At 41.6% G+C, this 15,105-nt stretch overlaps 1 protein-coding gene across 2 annotated transcripts in view; it reads left to right on the top strand.

The window, feature by feature from the left end:
- The window catches only part of HEPACAM2 (HEPACAM family member 2), a gene marked incomplete at both ends in the record, with an annotated part of 29,677 nt that extends 14,848 nt beyond the window's left edge, over positions 1-14,829 (top strand). For both annotated transcript variants that reach the window (XM_080936419.1, XM_080936418.1), the window contains 6 exons: positions 2,594-2,890; positions 10,890-11,015; positions 11,142-11,166; positions 11,255-11,292; positions 12,567-12,640; positions 14,716-14,829. In XM_080936419.1, the coding sequence (XP_080792545.1) occupies positions 2,594-2,890; positions 10,890-11,015; positions 11,142-11,166; positions 11,255-11,292; positions 12,567-12,640; positions 14,716-14,829 (674 nt within the window). The remainder of the gene's footprint in view (positions 1-2,593; positions 2,891-10,889; positions 11,016-11,141; positions 11,167-11,254; positions 11,293-12,566; positions 12,641-14,715) is intronic.
- Positions 14,830-15,105: the final 276 nt, after the last annotated feature.

Raw genomic sequence — 15,105 nt, 5'->3', positions numbered from 1 at the left:
ATGAGTATGAAGTGCTCTTCCTTAAGTTTTATGATAACTTTTGGCTGAACGTCTATTTTATTCAATATTAGAATGGCTACTCCAGCTTGTTTCTTGGCACCATTTGCTTGGAAAATAGTTTTTCAGCCCTTTACTCTGAGGTAGTGTCTATCTTTGTCACTGAGGTGTGTCTCCTGTATGCAGCAAAATGCTGGGTCCTGTTTACAAATCCAATCTGTTAGTCTATGTCTTTTTATTGAAGAATTGAGTCCATTGATATTAAGAGAAATTAAAGAATAGTGATTGTTGTTTCCTGTTATATTTGCTGTTAGAGGTGGAATTATGTTTGTATGAGTATCTTCTTTTGGGTTTGCTGCAAGGTTATTTTCTTCTTTTTCCTAGGATGTAGTTTCTTTTCTTGTGTTGGAGATTTCTATCTATTATCCTTTGTAGGGCTGGATTTGTGGAAAGATTTTTTTGTCTTGGAATTTTTGTCATGGAATATCTTGGTTTCTCCATGTATGTTAATTGAAAGTTTTGCTGGGTACAGTAGACTGGGCTGGCATTTGTGTTCTCTTATAGTCTGAATTACATCTGTCCAGGATCTTCTATCTTTCATGGTCTCTGTTGAAAAGTCTGATGTAATTCTGATAGGTCTGCCTTTATATGTTACCTGACCTTATACTGCTTTTAATATTCTTTCCTTGTTTTGTGCATTTGCTGTTTTGATTATTGTGTGACAGGAGGAATTGTTTCTCGTGTAGTCTATTTGGAGTTCTGCAGGCTTCTTTAATGTTCATGGTCATCTCTATCTTTACGTTAGTGAAGTTTTCTTCTATAATTTTATTGAAGATATTTACTGGTGCTTTACGTTGGGAATCTTTGCTCTCTTTTATACCTATTATCCTTAGGTTTAGTTTTCTCATTGTGTCCTGGATTTTCTGGATGTTTTAGGTTAGGTGCATTTTGCATTTTGCATTTTTTGACTGTTTTCTATGGTATCTTCCACCCCTGAGATTCTCTCTTCCATCTCTTGTATTCTGTTGGGGATGCTTGCGTCTATGATTCCTGATCTCTTTCCTAGGTTTTCTATCTCTAGGGCTGTCTCCCTTTGTGATTTATTTATTATTTTTATTTACATTTTTAGATCCTGGATGTTTTAGTTCAATTCTTTCTCCCATTTGGTAGTGTTCTCCTGTATTTCTTTAAAGGAGTTATTCATGTTTTTCTTCAAGTCCTCTATCATCATCATGAGATATGTTTTTAAATCTAATTCTTGCTTTTCAGGTGTGTTGGTGTATCCAGAACTAGATGTAGTGGGAGAACTGGGTTCTGATGATGCCAAGTAGCCTTGGTTTCTGTTGCTTATGTTCTTGTGCTTGCCTTTTCCCATCTGGTTATCTCTCATGCTACCTACCCTAGCTGTCTCTGACTGGAGCCTGTCCTTCTCGAGGTCCTGATTGTGCCAGAACTCCTCAGAGTCCAGGTTTCTTTGTGATCCTGGGATCCTGAGTGTGCCAGAGCTCCTGGGAGTCCAGCTGCATCTGAAATACTGGAGTCCCAGTGTGACCAAGCTGCTGAAGTCATTAAGTGTGTCAGAGTTCTAGTACTCCTGGGTGTGTCCAGTCTCCTGGGAGTTGATCTTCCTCTGTGATCCTGTAATCCTGGACCTGTTAGCATACCTGTGTTCCTGTTATCCTGGACGTGTTAGAGCACCTGGATGATGGGATTTTCCTGGGTGTTGTGGGATTGGGTGCAGGACCAGTGCCTAAGGTCTTCTCAGGGTTCAAGTTCAGACCAGAAAGGACCTGCGCCACTAGCTGGGTGGGTTTTCCTATGCCCATGGAACCCAGGAGACCCAGTTACTTCTGGTATTGGGACAGATGTTCAGACCAGAAGGGACCAGAAAATATTTTGAATATTTTCCTTATTCTCTATAACAAACCATAGGGAATGTCTTGGGTGTGGAAATGTAGAAAAACAATCAAATAGATTTTTGATTTTTTCAATGAATATCTGTTCATGAAAAATGTGTGATTCCATGTGTTTGCATGTGTTTATATTCCAAAAGTAATCTGAGGCTTATAAGGACTTTTTAATCTGTTAAAATATAAAACACCTTTATACCTACCTGCACAAATCTCTGTTCCTTCTGAAACTCTCTTCAATAAATATTTACATTGACCTGGTGATTGGGAAGGAAAATAGACACTTCTCGAAGTATGGTTGCTAAGAAGAAAGTAGTATTTATCTGTTGTAAAAATATTTTTAAGTGTAATTCCTATTCCAGAAAGACTGAGGTTGCCTAGCAACTGGGTGCATTTATCAGCAGGGCACTGGAAAGCTCAGCCTCACACTGAAGATGCAGTGCCTGTAAATCTGCAAACTAAGTTTCAGGCTCTACCTATTACAAATATGTTCAGTCAAGTAATTTCCACTTTGGGGAATCTCATCACTAATTGGGGCTTTAAGGGAGGACCTGTTTGCTCAAACCTACATGAAGACTTTGAAAGGAAGTAAGCTGAGACCAAGCTCTTTAGACCCTGAAACTGTGCTGTTACTGAATGACACACACCCTCCATCTTTCTTTTTTTTTTTTCTTTTTTTAATATAGATGGACCGTATGGACTTCAGGTTAATTCTGACAAAGGGCTAAAAGTGGGAGAAGTATTCACGGTTGACCTGGGGGAAGCTGTCCTCTTTGACTGTTCTGCTGATTCTTATCCTCCCAACACCTACTCCTGGATCCGAAGATCTGACAATACCACGCGCGTCATTAAGCACGGGCCTCGTTTAGAAGTTGCGTCTGAGAAAGTGGCCCAGAAGACAGCTGACTACGTGTGCTGTGCTTACAACAACATCACGGGAAGACGCGATGAAACTCGATTCACCGTCATCATCACCTCCGTAGGTAAGTGTGCAAAAGGACAAGGCACAGGCACCTCGGTTGCCCAGAGGCCTTCGGATAAGAGAACTTCAATAGATAAGAGAACATCTGTTGTTCAAATGCTCTTTTTCCACAGTTAACTAAGCCCTGGGTTGGGAGGCTCAAAGAATAAAAACTCAAAGCAAAATGGAGAGAAATTCAAATGCCAGCTGTGGGGAGCTAGGAAGAGAGAGTCAATAAATTACTTCTAAAAGTCTGTCGTTGCTCTCCTGGTTTTACAAGCAGGAGTATCAGAGGCGCTAGACTGATCACTTAAGGGTTTGCATGTACTGTTAAAGTTAGAAGAACGAACACACACGAGTTGGATTTTTGTTCTCCATTTTCCCACTCACCCCTTCGTCTTCCTTGGTTCCCCCTCTTTCTTCACCTAGCATACCCGAAAAAGGCAGGAATATTATGAGGAGCCACATCAGCTTGGAAACAACTTTTTCACAGGTCTATAAAATTCATCATCTTCTAGAAGTTGCATCTTTAGAAGTGCCATGACCCAAAAGCTTAAGAATCATAGCTTGTGAGGGACATGTAGCAGACCCCCACCCCACGACCTTCTTTGTGGAGCATGGCTCTGTTCCCTGGTGTGACCCCTGTACACTTTCCCTCCTCCCCATGGACACAGATCACTGGCTTTCTTACGTCCTCATCTTCAAAGCCCAAGGCTGGACACACAGCTGCCTCCTAGATGCCCCTCTCAGAAGTTCTAAAAGTGGAAGATAGGTTCAAGTGAGCAGAAGTAAGCCATTTTCTTCCTCCCCCACACCCATTCTGTCCACAGTCCCACGATTTTTAGTGAATCTCTCCATTCTCTGCTGGCCTAGCAGAAAGCCACCCCCTCACACTCTTCCCTGTCACACGGTGTGCCACACTCGACCACCACGGTCTATCTACTCCACACTCCGGGTTCCCAAATCTCCTCTTCTTCTCCTTTCTTCTGCTTTCTTGTCATCTTCCTTTTTATCACCCTTCCTTCTTTTCCTCCCTCACCCTTTTCTCTTTTGTTATTATTTCTTCTACTGCTATCAGTACAAAAAAAAAAAAAAAAAAAAAAAAAAAAAGACAAACAGGACCCAACTTGAGAAAAAAAAAAAAAAAAATCCACAGTTTGAATAGGAAACACTGATTTAGATGATTGTGTTGGTAAAGGAACAAGTGTGCAAAACTTTAGAACCATGGATTTGCCAGCCTTCTGTTCCATATCAGTATCCAGGGTGCCTAGAATAGGACAGATAACAAAGATCTCAGTACATTGTGTTCAATAAAGGAAGCAAGAGTAAGATACATGTTTACAGGATTTTTAAATCCTTAGACTAAAACTTACCATTTACAGTTTATTTAGCTGCTTACATTAAGGTCACCTAGACAGTTTGCTTCAAAATATGCAGTTTCTCACTGGAGAGACGGCTTAGCACTTAAGAGCACTGGCTGCTCTTCCAGAGGACCCGAGTTCAATTCCCAGTGCCCTCATGAGAGCTCACCACTGTCTGTAAATCCTGTTCCAAGGGACCTGACAACCCCACACAGACACTCATGCAGGCAAAACACCAATGCACATAAAATAAAAACACAGAAAACAGAAGAAAAGGCTAAGGCACACCTTTCATCCCAGCAGTTGGGAGGCAGAGATAGGCAGAGATCTCTGTGAGTTCTAGGCCAGCCTAGTCTACAGAGCGAGTTATAGGACTGCCAGGGCTACATGAGGAAGACTTGGCTCAATCCTCTCCCACCAAAAAGTAGTTTCTCAAGTGTCTGAGGCAGGATGAATCCTCTGTCAATCTCAAGACCAGCATAAACTGCATAGCGTGATATTGTCTAAAAATAAACAGATAAAAAAGCAAATCTCTCATTAAGACACCCCAGACTAACTGGGTAAGGAACTTCAGCTGTGGCATTTAAGGCCAAATAATAATATTTAGTCCAAGTGTGACAACTACTTGTTTAAGATTTTTCCCTCCAATTAATTTTTAATTCGTTTTAAAGAAAGGTCCTAGAGAGTCACAAAAGGTTATCAAGGTGAATAAAGGCTGCGGGTTGATGAAGAAATGTGTGTTTTCTTAGAACTCTTTGAGATTTAAGGTAACTGTATTTGTAAAACCAAGTACATTGAGATTCATACCCTCCCTTGGCGAACGTTACTATGGTGACTGTACCGCTGGCTGGAGTGTGGTCCAGCAGAACTTAATGCAAGGAAGAAGCGGTCTGTGTCATCACTGTCCAACATGGCAGCCACTAACATTGCTTAGCTTCTCGGCAGTTCAAGCACAGTTATGCTAATGTGCATTAACGTGTTACTTTTCTTTCTTCTTTACCCATTTGAATTTAAGTGATGCATAACTACATCTTTTCTAGTGTCTAGTGTATTAGAGAATAAAGCTACAAAATCCGTACCTAAATCGTACCTCACAAAAATAAAAGGTAATACATTTTTCTTGTAGACCTTCCAAAGAATGTGTGTTCAAGAAATTAAAATTAGCACGTGTTAATCCACTACATGGCTCCTATTATGGGCTAAATAAGGGATAGGCACTGAAAATCAAACAACCCCTGATTTAAAAAAAAATCCTGCTCGAAATATAATATGCACACAACAGAAAAAAAACATCTTTTGGTTCATAATTTACTACATTTGTATAGGCTCAACCAGCTTTTAACCAAGTGGCTAACTGAAAAAATAGTTTAAAGTGAGGTGAATGCATGTGTGTGCCTGTGTGTGGGTGGGTGTGTGCATGTATGTTTGTTTACCAAACAGTATCTGGAACCGTTTGGTGGCAATCTTGGTAGCATATTAGGCTTGTTTTCTGTGTTCTTTATGCTTATTGCAAGTTAAAGTGTAGGTATGATATGTAGCAATATATCATAGCTGAGATTTCCCCACTTTTAGAACTTTCTACATTAATATTCAGCCAGTATGCTTTCATAATATCAGAAGCCCCCAGTACTTGGCTAAGATCTTATTCCAAAGACAGAGACAGTCTTCATATCAGATAATTGTCCTTAGCAAAGTCTCAAAACCTGTTAGACCTGTCCTGAGGCCGGCGTGTGTTATTGTAAATCAGAACAGGTGCTCAGTTTGCAGGGTGATCCGGGCTTGTCAACATTTGTGGCCTCACTGTGGCTTTTCAGACCTGTTTTCCAGTCCTCCGTGTTCACGGAGCCTTGACTCCAGCAACCGTAAAAGAGAGGAAGAAAATCGGTAGCGCCGATGCGATCAATGTGCTGTGTTCCATGTGTGTTTTGAAAGGAATGGATTTCTGCAGCACAGACTAAACACACGAACTGACACATGACCACTGCTCACAAGGTCACTGAACACTTATTAAAAAATTCGCCCTCACAAACAAGCTGTATTAAGGCTTGTAGGGAATTTGAAATCATCTCTGAGGATGGGACATTTGCCTTTAAGAAGTTTCTAGAACCAAACTGAAGCTCCGTGTCTCTGGTGGCAAGTGGCAGGAAGTAAATGAGTCCCTTTTTTTTTAACAAGGCAAAGCTACATACCCGCTTTAAAGGGCCAGCAGTGAGATATAGACAGCAAAGGGAAAGGGAGTCCGGGATGACTCCAGGGTCGCAGACATGGGACAAGAATAACTAACAAGGCCAGGAAATAATCAACAGTTTTATTGGCATCTTCCGGTTAGGGAGAGGAAGGCTGGAGAACGTGACAATTAGCTCTCTGTCTTCAGCCTGCAGGAAGCGAGACAGGTGGAGACGTCCACCTCTGAGGGCTGTGATTCACCTCTCATCTGAGATATTATTAATTGACTTTTCTGTAGCTCAGTGGAGATATCTAAAGAAAACAGAGGCAACTGGCAGAGAAACACAGCAAACGCATGACAGAATAACATCTGAATTCAAGTCCTTTCTTTTTAACAATCTTAAACATTCTATTCTTTTTAGGTCACTAAACTATTGGTGTGACTATTGTCCTTATAATCAACACATATAGAACCATGCATATAAAGCAGTGTGTATGCATTGCTTCCCATAGTAGTGATTTAGGTTCAGTTAATACTTTAAAATATGGATATGTATTTAAAGAAGTTTCTTTGAATAATTTTCTCAATTAACTTAGTACAAATAAGAAGACACTTTGCCACACAATGGACTATTTCATACTAATGAGAAACAATGAAATGTCTATTTGTTTCAAGAACATAATAGCCAATTAACAAATAATATTAATAAAAATAAGAAATTAGCAGTTATATTTTAAAAGTAATGATTTTATTACCTTAATTAAGGACTTTTAAAATGCTGATATCCATATTTTAAAATACTAACTAGACCTATGAGATGCTTTGTGTGTGTGTGTTTATGGAAATGTTGCTATCTACTTGGAATTTAAAGGTTTGTATATGAAGATATTCAAATGTATAATCACAGGTCCCCGAGGACATTCGAGCATGGCTTAAAAGGAATCTATAATAGATGTGTTTTAGATTTACATGTAATGTTGATCAGTCAATCATTTCAAAATTAAAATCCAAAACCTTACGTTACTAAAATGTAGGGAAGGATGCAAACTGGGAAGAGAACTTGGTCGCGTTCCCCCATTTAGCTACAAACTTTTCAACTCTGGGTCAGTGAAGACACGGACTGAGATAAAACTTTGTTGTCTGAATCCCAAGGCCTTTGCCGACAGCTGCTTGAGAACCTACTGCAGAATAACTGTGTCTGTCCGGTGGGGCCATGAGGAGTGTGCAAGTAACACAGCACAGAGTATGGCGTCTTCATCTCCATGGGGACATGAGGCAGCTGCCATAATGACTGAACAGATTGGACAGACGAGTTCTCAGGACTCCATTCTCACCCAGGAATACACACACGGCCTGTGTAGCATATGGCTGTCCTGTTCGGGGTACAGCCTCAAACAGCAGGGTAGCGAAACCATGGCCACCACTCCTCTCGCCCATATTTGCACTTAACATGTCATTCCATTTTATTTGTTTGCTTTGGGAGGGGGCAAACACCATTTGCACTCTGGCTTTGATGAACAAGCCCATTGTGCTGAAAATAGTGGGGAGGGTGGCATGCCATGTACAAACCAATAACATGAACTCTGAATGAAGGAAGAGGGCTGCTATTCCAAGTGCCTAGACCAGCTTTATGGGTCCCCATAGGAGACCAGAATTTCCCTCCTGTCCTATTTCAATCAGAGTTCTATAAGCTCGTCTATCTAAAAGCACACTTGTCGAGGGCTGAGACTATAGCAAGAGGACCTTTTGACATTCATTCTAGACAAAGAAACGGGGACAGGATCAGGGAACCACAGAAGCCTAGGTGAGAGGGCCAAGAAAAGGACCAAGTGCATCTTCAGTCTCCAAGAAGAGAACGCTGGCTTTCACTACAGCCAAGCTTTTGACTGGCAGGGGATTAATCACCACAAGGTGGGTCTCTGGTTGCAGACAAACAGAAGACACTGGGAGGGAGAGGATGATAAAGAAGGAATCGAGGGATAGAAGAAAGAATGAGGAACGGGAAGGTTGTGACACTCTGCTGAAGAGAATCTAAAAATTTGATTACTTAAATACTTGTCCAAGTGGGAGAAGGCTAAGAATGAGGGATAGGAGAAAGTGTGCCTTCGGTATCTTAGGGTAAGGCCACCAGGTTGTTGCCAGGTTTAAGAATCATAGACGTATCTGGCAACAGTGGACGCCAGAGCAAATTCGCCATAAGAAAGAGGAGCACTCTGACATACACATCACTGCTGTATTTTTAATTTTAAGGGAAAAAATTTAAAAAACTGCGAAGACTATACTAAAATGTTTTTCTGCATAATAAGATAAATTAGAACCTGGTTATTTTTAGACATTCTGAATTTAGTAGTGTGGCTATTGTGAGGTGAAAGGGTTGAAGGATCTGAAATTTGGTGTTAAGACTTGGAATTTTCTGGGGCTGAGAGATGTCTTGGCTGTTGAGAACACTTGCTGTTTTCCTAGGGGACCCACATTCAGATCAGTTAGCTCACAACTGCCTGTAGCTCTTACTTCGGGGGATTTGATGGCCTTTACTGACCTCCACAAGCCAGAAGTGGAGAAGTAAAATATATACTTACACACACACACACACACACACAAATAAACATAATTTTTAACTGGAATTTTCCAGGAGTCTCATGCCAAAATAAGGAAGAGGTTAGGGCCTTGGTACCAAGCAGAGGGGGAACATATTTCCTGGAAAGAGATTGTTTCTTACAACATAATGCCTTTGGCTTTGGTGAGTTCTTGTATCTGTAGTCAACCTATGGTGACATTTAGCCATTTATACTTCAAATAACTGTTTGGTTAAGATCCAGTTCAGCAGAGAAAATTGTTGGCACTGCTGATGAACAAACAGGTATTTATCCGAGCATTGGTAGAAAGTTCATATAAATGGCATGGGATTTTTCATAATAAAACATATCCTTGTCTCCCAGACCTAAAGAGGATATGAGAAGAGAATGTGTGGTCAAATAAGAGGGGACAGCATTGGCTCCTTAACCTGTCTGCCATAGCTCACAATCTACAAGCTATGCTACTGTAGGAAAAGACAAGACATTTGTAAATGATACTATTCTACAGGGGGGGACCAAGATGTTTTTTGATAGCCCTGTGTTGAGAAAAGGAGATGGGTAAGGGCTCAGACTTAACCTAACTCCTGGAGACACTAACAGAACCTTTATGGAGGAAAAGGAAGGGGATGCTGACTAGTCATTCCCTGAAGAACCAAGTAGCCAACATGTCACATATCACACACAGATTCTATGTCTGAAATGGAAGCAGCCTTACAGCCATTGGATTATGATTTCAGGACACATCAGTGTGAGTAGGCAGGAGATTGCCAGGACTCATTTGCACACTGACATAGAGCTGCATGTTAAAGATTACAACTACTTCCTTCAATACAGGTTAATATGTGACTAAACATACCATAGTCCAGGGCTGGTATTCACATAACCATTGTCAATTCATTGTATAAATTGCATTGGAAGGAGGCAGAATGAAATATTAAAAACCTGAGATTATCTCCACCACTATAACCTAAGTGACTTTTGTAAGCCATCAGCTCCTCAGCTCAGAGGAGATATTGTAATTTCTCTAATAAAATTGCCAAGGCTACTCAGCAGATACTATGGGCCACTCATCCTTAGCACAGAGTTTGGTATATTGTAAATACTCCTCCTCATATGTGTTACAGCTATTAGCACCATACACAATACAGTTCTAGTAATAAAATGAATGTTCTAAAAAATAAAATGACTTTTAGTTACAAGGTGGGATTTTACGTTTACTTTGTCTTGTGTGTGTGTGTGTGTGTGTGTGTTTGTGTGTGTGTGTGTGTGTGTGTGTGTGTGTGTGTGCATGTTCATGTTTCACAATGCACTTGTGGAGGTCAAAAATTTTTTTTCAGGAGACAAATTTCTCCTTCTGCAGTCAGTTCTGGTATCAAATTTGGGGTAGTCTTCAAGTTTGTACTGTCAGACTTGACTTCAGATATTTTACTGAGATTTGCATGCACGTGTTATTTGGGATATTGGCATTTCTGGACTGGTTAAAAAAATAGTTAGGTGCATTTGAGATAAGCCCTCTTCCTCTCATGCCCTTAAATATATACTATTATGTCCCTGAAAGGGTCACACCCCCGAGTCACACTGAAACAGCAAGAGTGGAGGGACAGAGAGCATCCTGCATCTGACGCTGTAGGGACAGAGAGCTGAAGCATTTATGGGAAAGTGGGAGACATGTGACAGAGGAAGGACGGGAACAGTTTTCTATGGCTTGTGTATTACGTCATTATCTCCCAGGTACGCAGCCACATCTCCAATCCCAAATATCCCCAGGAAGTTTGTGGCTTAAGTTTTAAATCAATGTATCCCACCCATTGGGGGATGAAGAAGAGAGAAGGAGAGGAATGAGCAATGGTGTCTGTTTAAGTAAAGAAGAACTATTAAAAAATCAAATTATTTAGTAATTTATTGCTATTTTTTTAGGGCTGGAGAAGCTGGCACAAAGGGGAAAGTCACTGTCCCCGTTAGCAAGTCTAACTGGTATATCGCTGTTTTTGATTATATCCATGTGTCTTCTTTTCCTGTGGAAAAAATATCAACCTTACAAAGGTAGGTTAAGAATACAAAAAGATCGTTAATACATTTTAGAAACATTCTAAAAAAAAAAAAAAAAAAAAAAAAAAAAAAAAAAAAAAAAAAAAAATTCTTTACCGAGTTTCCTCTTTCTTCTTCCAGCTATACGGCAGAAGCTAGAAGGCAGGTAATGTATATGTTTCTATGGAAATAACTTTTTAAAAAATTTTCCCCCAGTCATAACCCTTGATCAGAGTGTCTGTTTGTCTTTTCAGACCAGAGTCGGAATACAGAAAAGCTCAAACGTTTTCAGGTAGGGACAGGCCGGGGAGGGGCGCTGTCCATAGTGCTGGCTCTCGTCGTCGGTTTTTTTTTTTTTTTCTGCTGTTGACGACATCACTGTCGCTGGGATAGAATTAGTAGACGCCGATACTCACACAACCATTCTCCCTACATTGTTCAGTGTCTTCCCTTTACAAAATGCTACCCCTATAGTGGTTTGGTGTGAGCCACTCAGGTCTGTGAGATAAGCCAGGGATCTCTCCACTCGATTTACAGACAAGGCCAAGAGATCAGAGATGAAGCTATTGAATTCTGTTCACTCTCACTCAGTGGCCCTCTTGTCATTGGTCTGTAAGAGCAAAGGGGGACTTTTGTAGCTCCTGGGGGACACACAGTGCTGGCAGCCCCATCCTGAGGAGAGGAAGAAATGGAGGGATGATCAGATTGGGCTGCTCCTTTGTCCCCGCTGACCCTCACCCTTCATTGTGGACTCTACACTGAGCTGTTCTTAGTTCACAATGGAGCTTATGCTGGAATGGTGATGTCGCCGAGAGCCAGGTTTCAGTTCTCTATATCTGACATATACCCTGGGAAAATTTTTCTTCTTAGCCTTAAATTCCTTATCTATTTAACAGAGATTTTAAAAAAAAACAAAACAAAAAAAAAAAAAACAAAACAAAAAAACTTCCTCCTGAGGTTGTTATGAGAAGTAGAATAAGATGATATAAAAAGCCTAATGTGACTCTTAATAAAATGGGGGGGGGGGGCTCCTTCCTCTTACCTGGTCTTTGCTCACTTACAGTAATTGGGTGTTACAGAGGGGGCGGGTCCCAAGCCCATCTGGCTCCTCCCAACCACCCCCTCCTCCTTATTTCTGAGACAGAGATTGGGTGATGTGCCTATTGCGCTGCAAGGGGGTTTTTTGTCAGTGTAGCCACTGGTACAATTCTTTTCTCATGTTCTCTGTTAGAGCCATTGAAATTCAGTACATGCTGTGGGTCGCTGTGACCTCCGGGCTGAGGCCTCGTTGTTGGTGAATGCTCAATTTTGTCCACATATCTGTTTCTGAGCATGTGATACAGTGTCCCCACATGAGGCTTTTAGGGATAATTGGATGAGTCCATTTTTTTTCCTCTTTAGAAAGACTTCTCCCCCAAACCATTCAATGCCAATGTGAACATATGGGACTAGGACATGTTAAATGGTTCCATGCAAATATCACTTAGAGGAGCAGGCAATGCATGAACATGTATCAATGGAAAGCTTGGCTTCTGTAAGATGTGTCTTCCCCCCCCCCCTTTTCAGGCCATGAAGACGCCCTCAGTGACTTCGGGATATACGAGTTTGTGGCTTTCCCAGATGCGTCTGCTGTTCCCAGGGTTGGTTTTCCTACTGGCTGATTAAACAAGAAGTAGAATTCCGCTTTCCCAGAGGTGTAAGCAGCACTCACTGAAGAACTAGGACGGTGTCCTAACTAGGCCTTGGCTTTGCTAGCCCTCCCTGCATTCCACCATGTTGATTCACTAGACAATGGGACTGGTGGAGCTAAGGCGTTTCTCTCATGTTCCTTCTCTTCTAGAAATAGTAAAGCTGCCTGAAGTAAGGATGGGCATTCTTTCCCCGGTGTATTCTATGAGCAGAGAATCAGTGAGATTGAATATATAGAGGGAAGAAGACTGGAGACCTAGAGTCCCCGTCTTAAGTTATCCTAGTTGCCTACCTAGGTGACCTCAGCCCATCACTTTGCAGAACTCACTGTACCCCCTCTGCTCCCTCTCTTTCTGCCTCATGACCTCCAATAGCTTTGCAGAGACATCCAATCTTATCCTTGACGCTCCTTACTTGTCATAAGGGAGTTACCATATAATACAAGCCTACTAATATACAGGCATACATTTTTATTATTACCCTAAAACTGCAATCCTAAAAAAAATATGCAGGGGCTTTTATAGTTGAAACTATTTATTTTCAGTCAGTCTCTTTTAAACATGTAATCAGTTTCAAGCGGAATGTGCCCCTGAACTCTTAGCACTCATGAGTCTCATTCTTCTGTAATTGTCCCCTTATGGATGGAACCAGAAATGGAGTGCTTGCTCCTGGTTTCTTTCTTCCATTTTTAAGAAGAGAACTATTTGCTATTCGGAAACAGCCCCTTTGTTCTAAGCATCCTATCGCCCTGTGTGCTCCGTCTTTCTGGCTACAGACTTTATTTCAGAAATGTCCCCAGAGTAATGCAGACAAGCTGGTTGAATCTCACCCTCCCCAGGGTGAGTGAATAGCTCCCGATCCATCATAGACAAAGAGGAGATGCACCCGACAAGGCCCCCCTGCCAGTGCCCCCCTTCCATCTTAGGGTCTTGGACGGGACCATGTCACTCTACAACTCTACCAAAAAAAAAAAAAAAAAAAAAAAAGACAAAATAGAAATGTGATTGATCTGTCAGCTGAAAGGACTTTCATGGTGTTGTGACAATCCCTTCTGAGATGTATCTTCAAAGCTTAGAGCAGGAGACGGTAGAGCTAAAAGGACATACTGAGTTTTGAAGCATAGAATTTATTTATTGAAATACACACATACACACACACACACACACACACACACACACACATATTTCTAATGGTTCATTATAAAGGGGTGGATGGTGATGAATAGTAAGACTGGGGTATTGATTGGATGCAGACTGGAGCACTAGTTGAAGCCTCTGCCGACCCCAAGGACTCAGTGTCTACGAGGGCCTGAAGCAGATAAGTGTGCCCTCGAGTTGCAGCTCAGGAGCCTTGTTTGATTCTGTAACACGTAGCATATCTCCAATCAGAAGTGTTTGAGAATTCTTCTGACTTTAACTGACCATGCCAGGTGCTTTGGGGATGAGGTGAGAAGCCAACACCAGAAGGAACAGCCGAAGATAATAAAGACAGTAATACATGCAGGGGTGGGGTGGGGTGAGGTGGGGATGGAGTGGGGGTGGGGTGGGGTGGGGTGGGGTGGGGGTGGGGGATCTGAGTGGGAAGAAGCCAGGATACCACTTTCATATGAAGATGGGCAGCCCAAGGCAATGAACATAAGAAAACAACTACTAGTAAAAGAAAAATTCATCCTGGCTTGTGAGGCAAAAAAGTATCCGAAAGAGCAAGTTAAGATACAATGTTTCCCATGTGCTTTCTGGGTCTAAGCTATTAAGCTGTTGTTTGCTGCTTTGTTTTAATTTCCCCTTTTGCTACTTTTCTTCCTATTGTTTTGTTCTGCCTACTGTTTTCCATGTTTCTTCTTAAATGATAAAATAAGTGCTTGGTTTGTCAAGCTTTTCCTGAGATAACATAGTGTGAGTGCAGGAAGCGAGCAAGGAGGAAGTAGCGTTGCAGAGGTGGCATCTGTTCTAAGATTCTCACGCTGCTGCGTGTTTCCGGCTAATCTTGGACTAAGTTTTCTCTTTTAATGTGCTATGTGTTCTAGATGTCAAGTAGATCTGCCCCAGCCTCTGATGGTGTAACAGGGCAAGATTTTCATGGAACAATTTATGAAGTCATTCAGCACATCCCTGCACAACAACATGATAACACAGAGTAAGTATAAGGCTGCGTTTGCGGGGTGCAATGGAGGCTCTCAGAGGCCAGTGGCTGTGTTTCCAGAAGCCCCCGAATTATTAAAAGAGGAAGCTATCACTTCAAAACATGTGAAATTCCTCAAGATATATCCCCATGTGAAACTAGTTTTGAAAAATGAAACAGGCAAGTATAGACATGCCATGGAGAGCCAGGCACATGGGCAGGGGACAGGAGGCCGGGTTCTGGCAACGCCTGTCTGCTGGGTTTGTTTCTCCTTCTCAGTGTGTCTCCACAGCAG

Source organism: Micromys minutus (assembly GCF_963924665.1).
Source record: "Micromys minutus genome assembly, chromosome: 23".
Classification (NCBI taxonomy): Eukaryota; Metazoa; Chordata; class Mammalia; order Rodentia; family Muridae; genus Micromys; species Micromys minutus.
The sequence above is the reverse complement of the archived record's forward strand: the minus strand, read 5'-3'. Positions and strand labels throughout refer to the sequence as shown.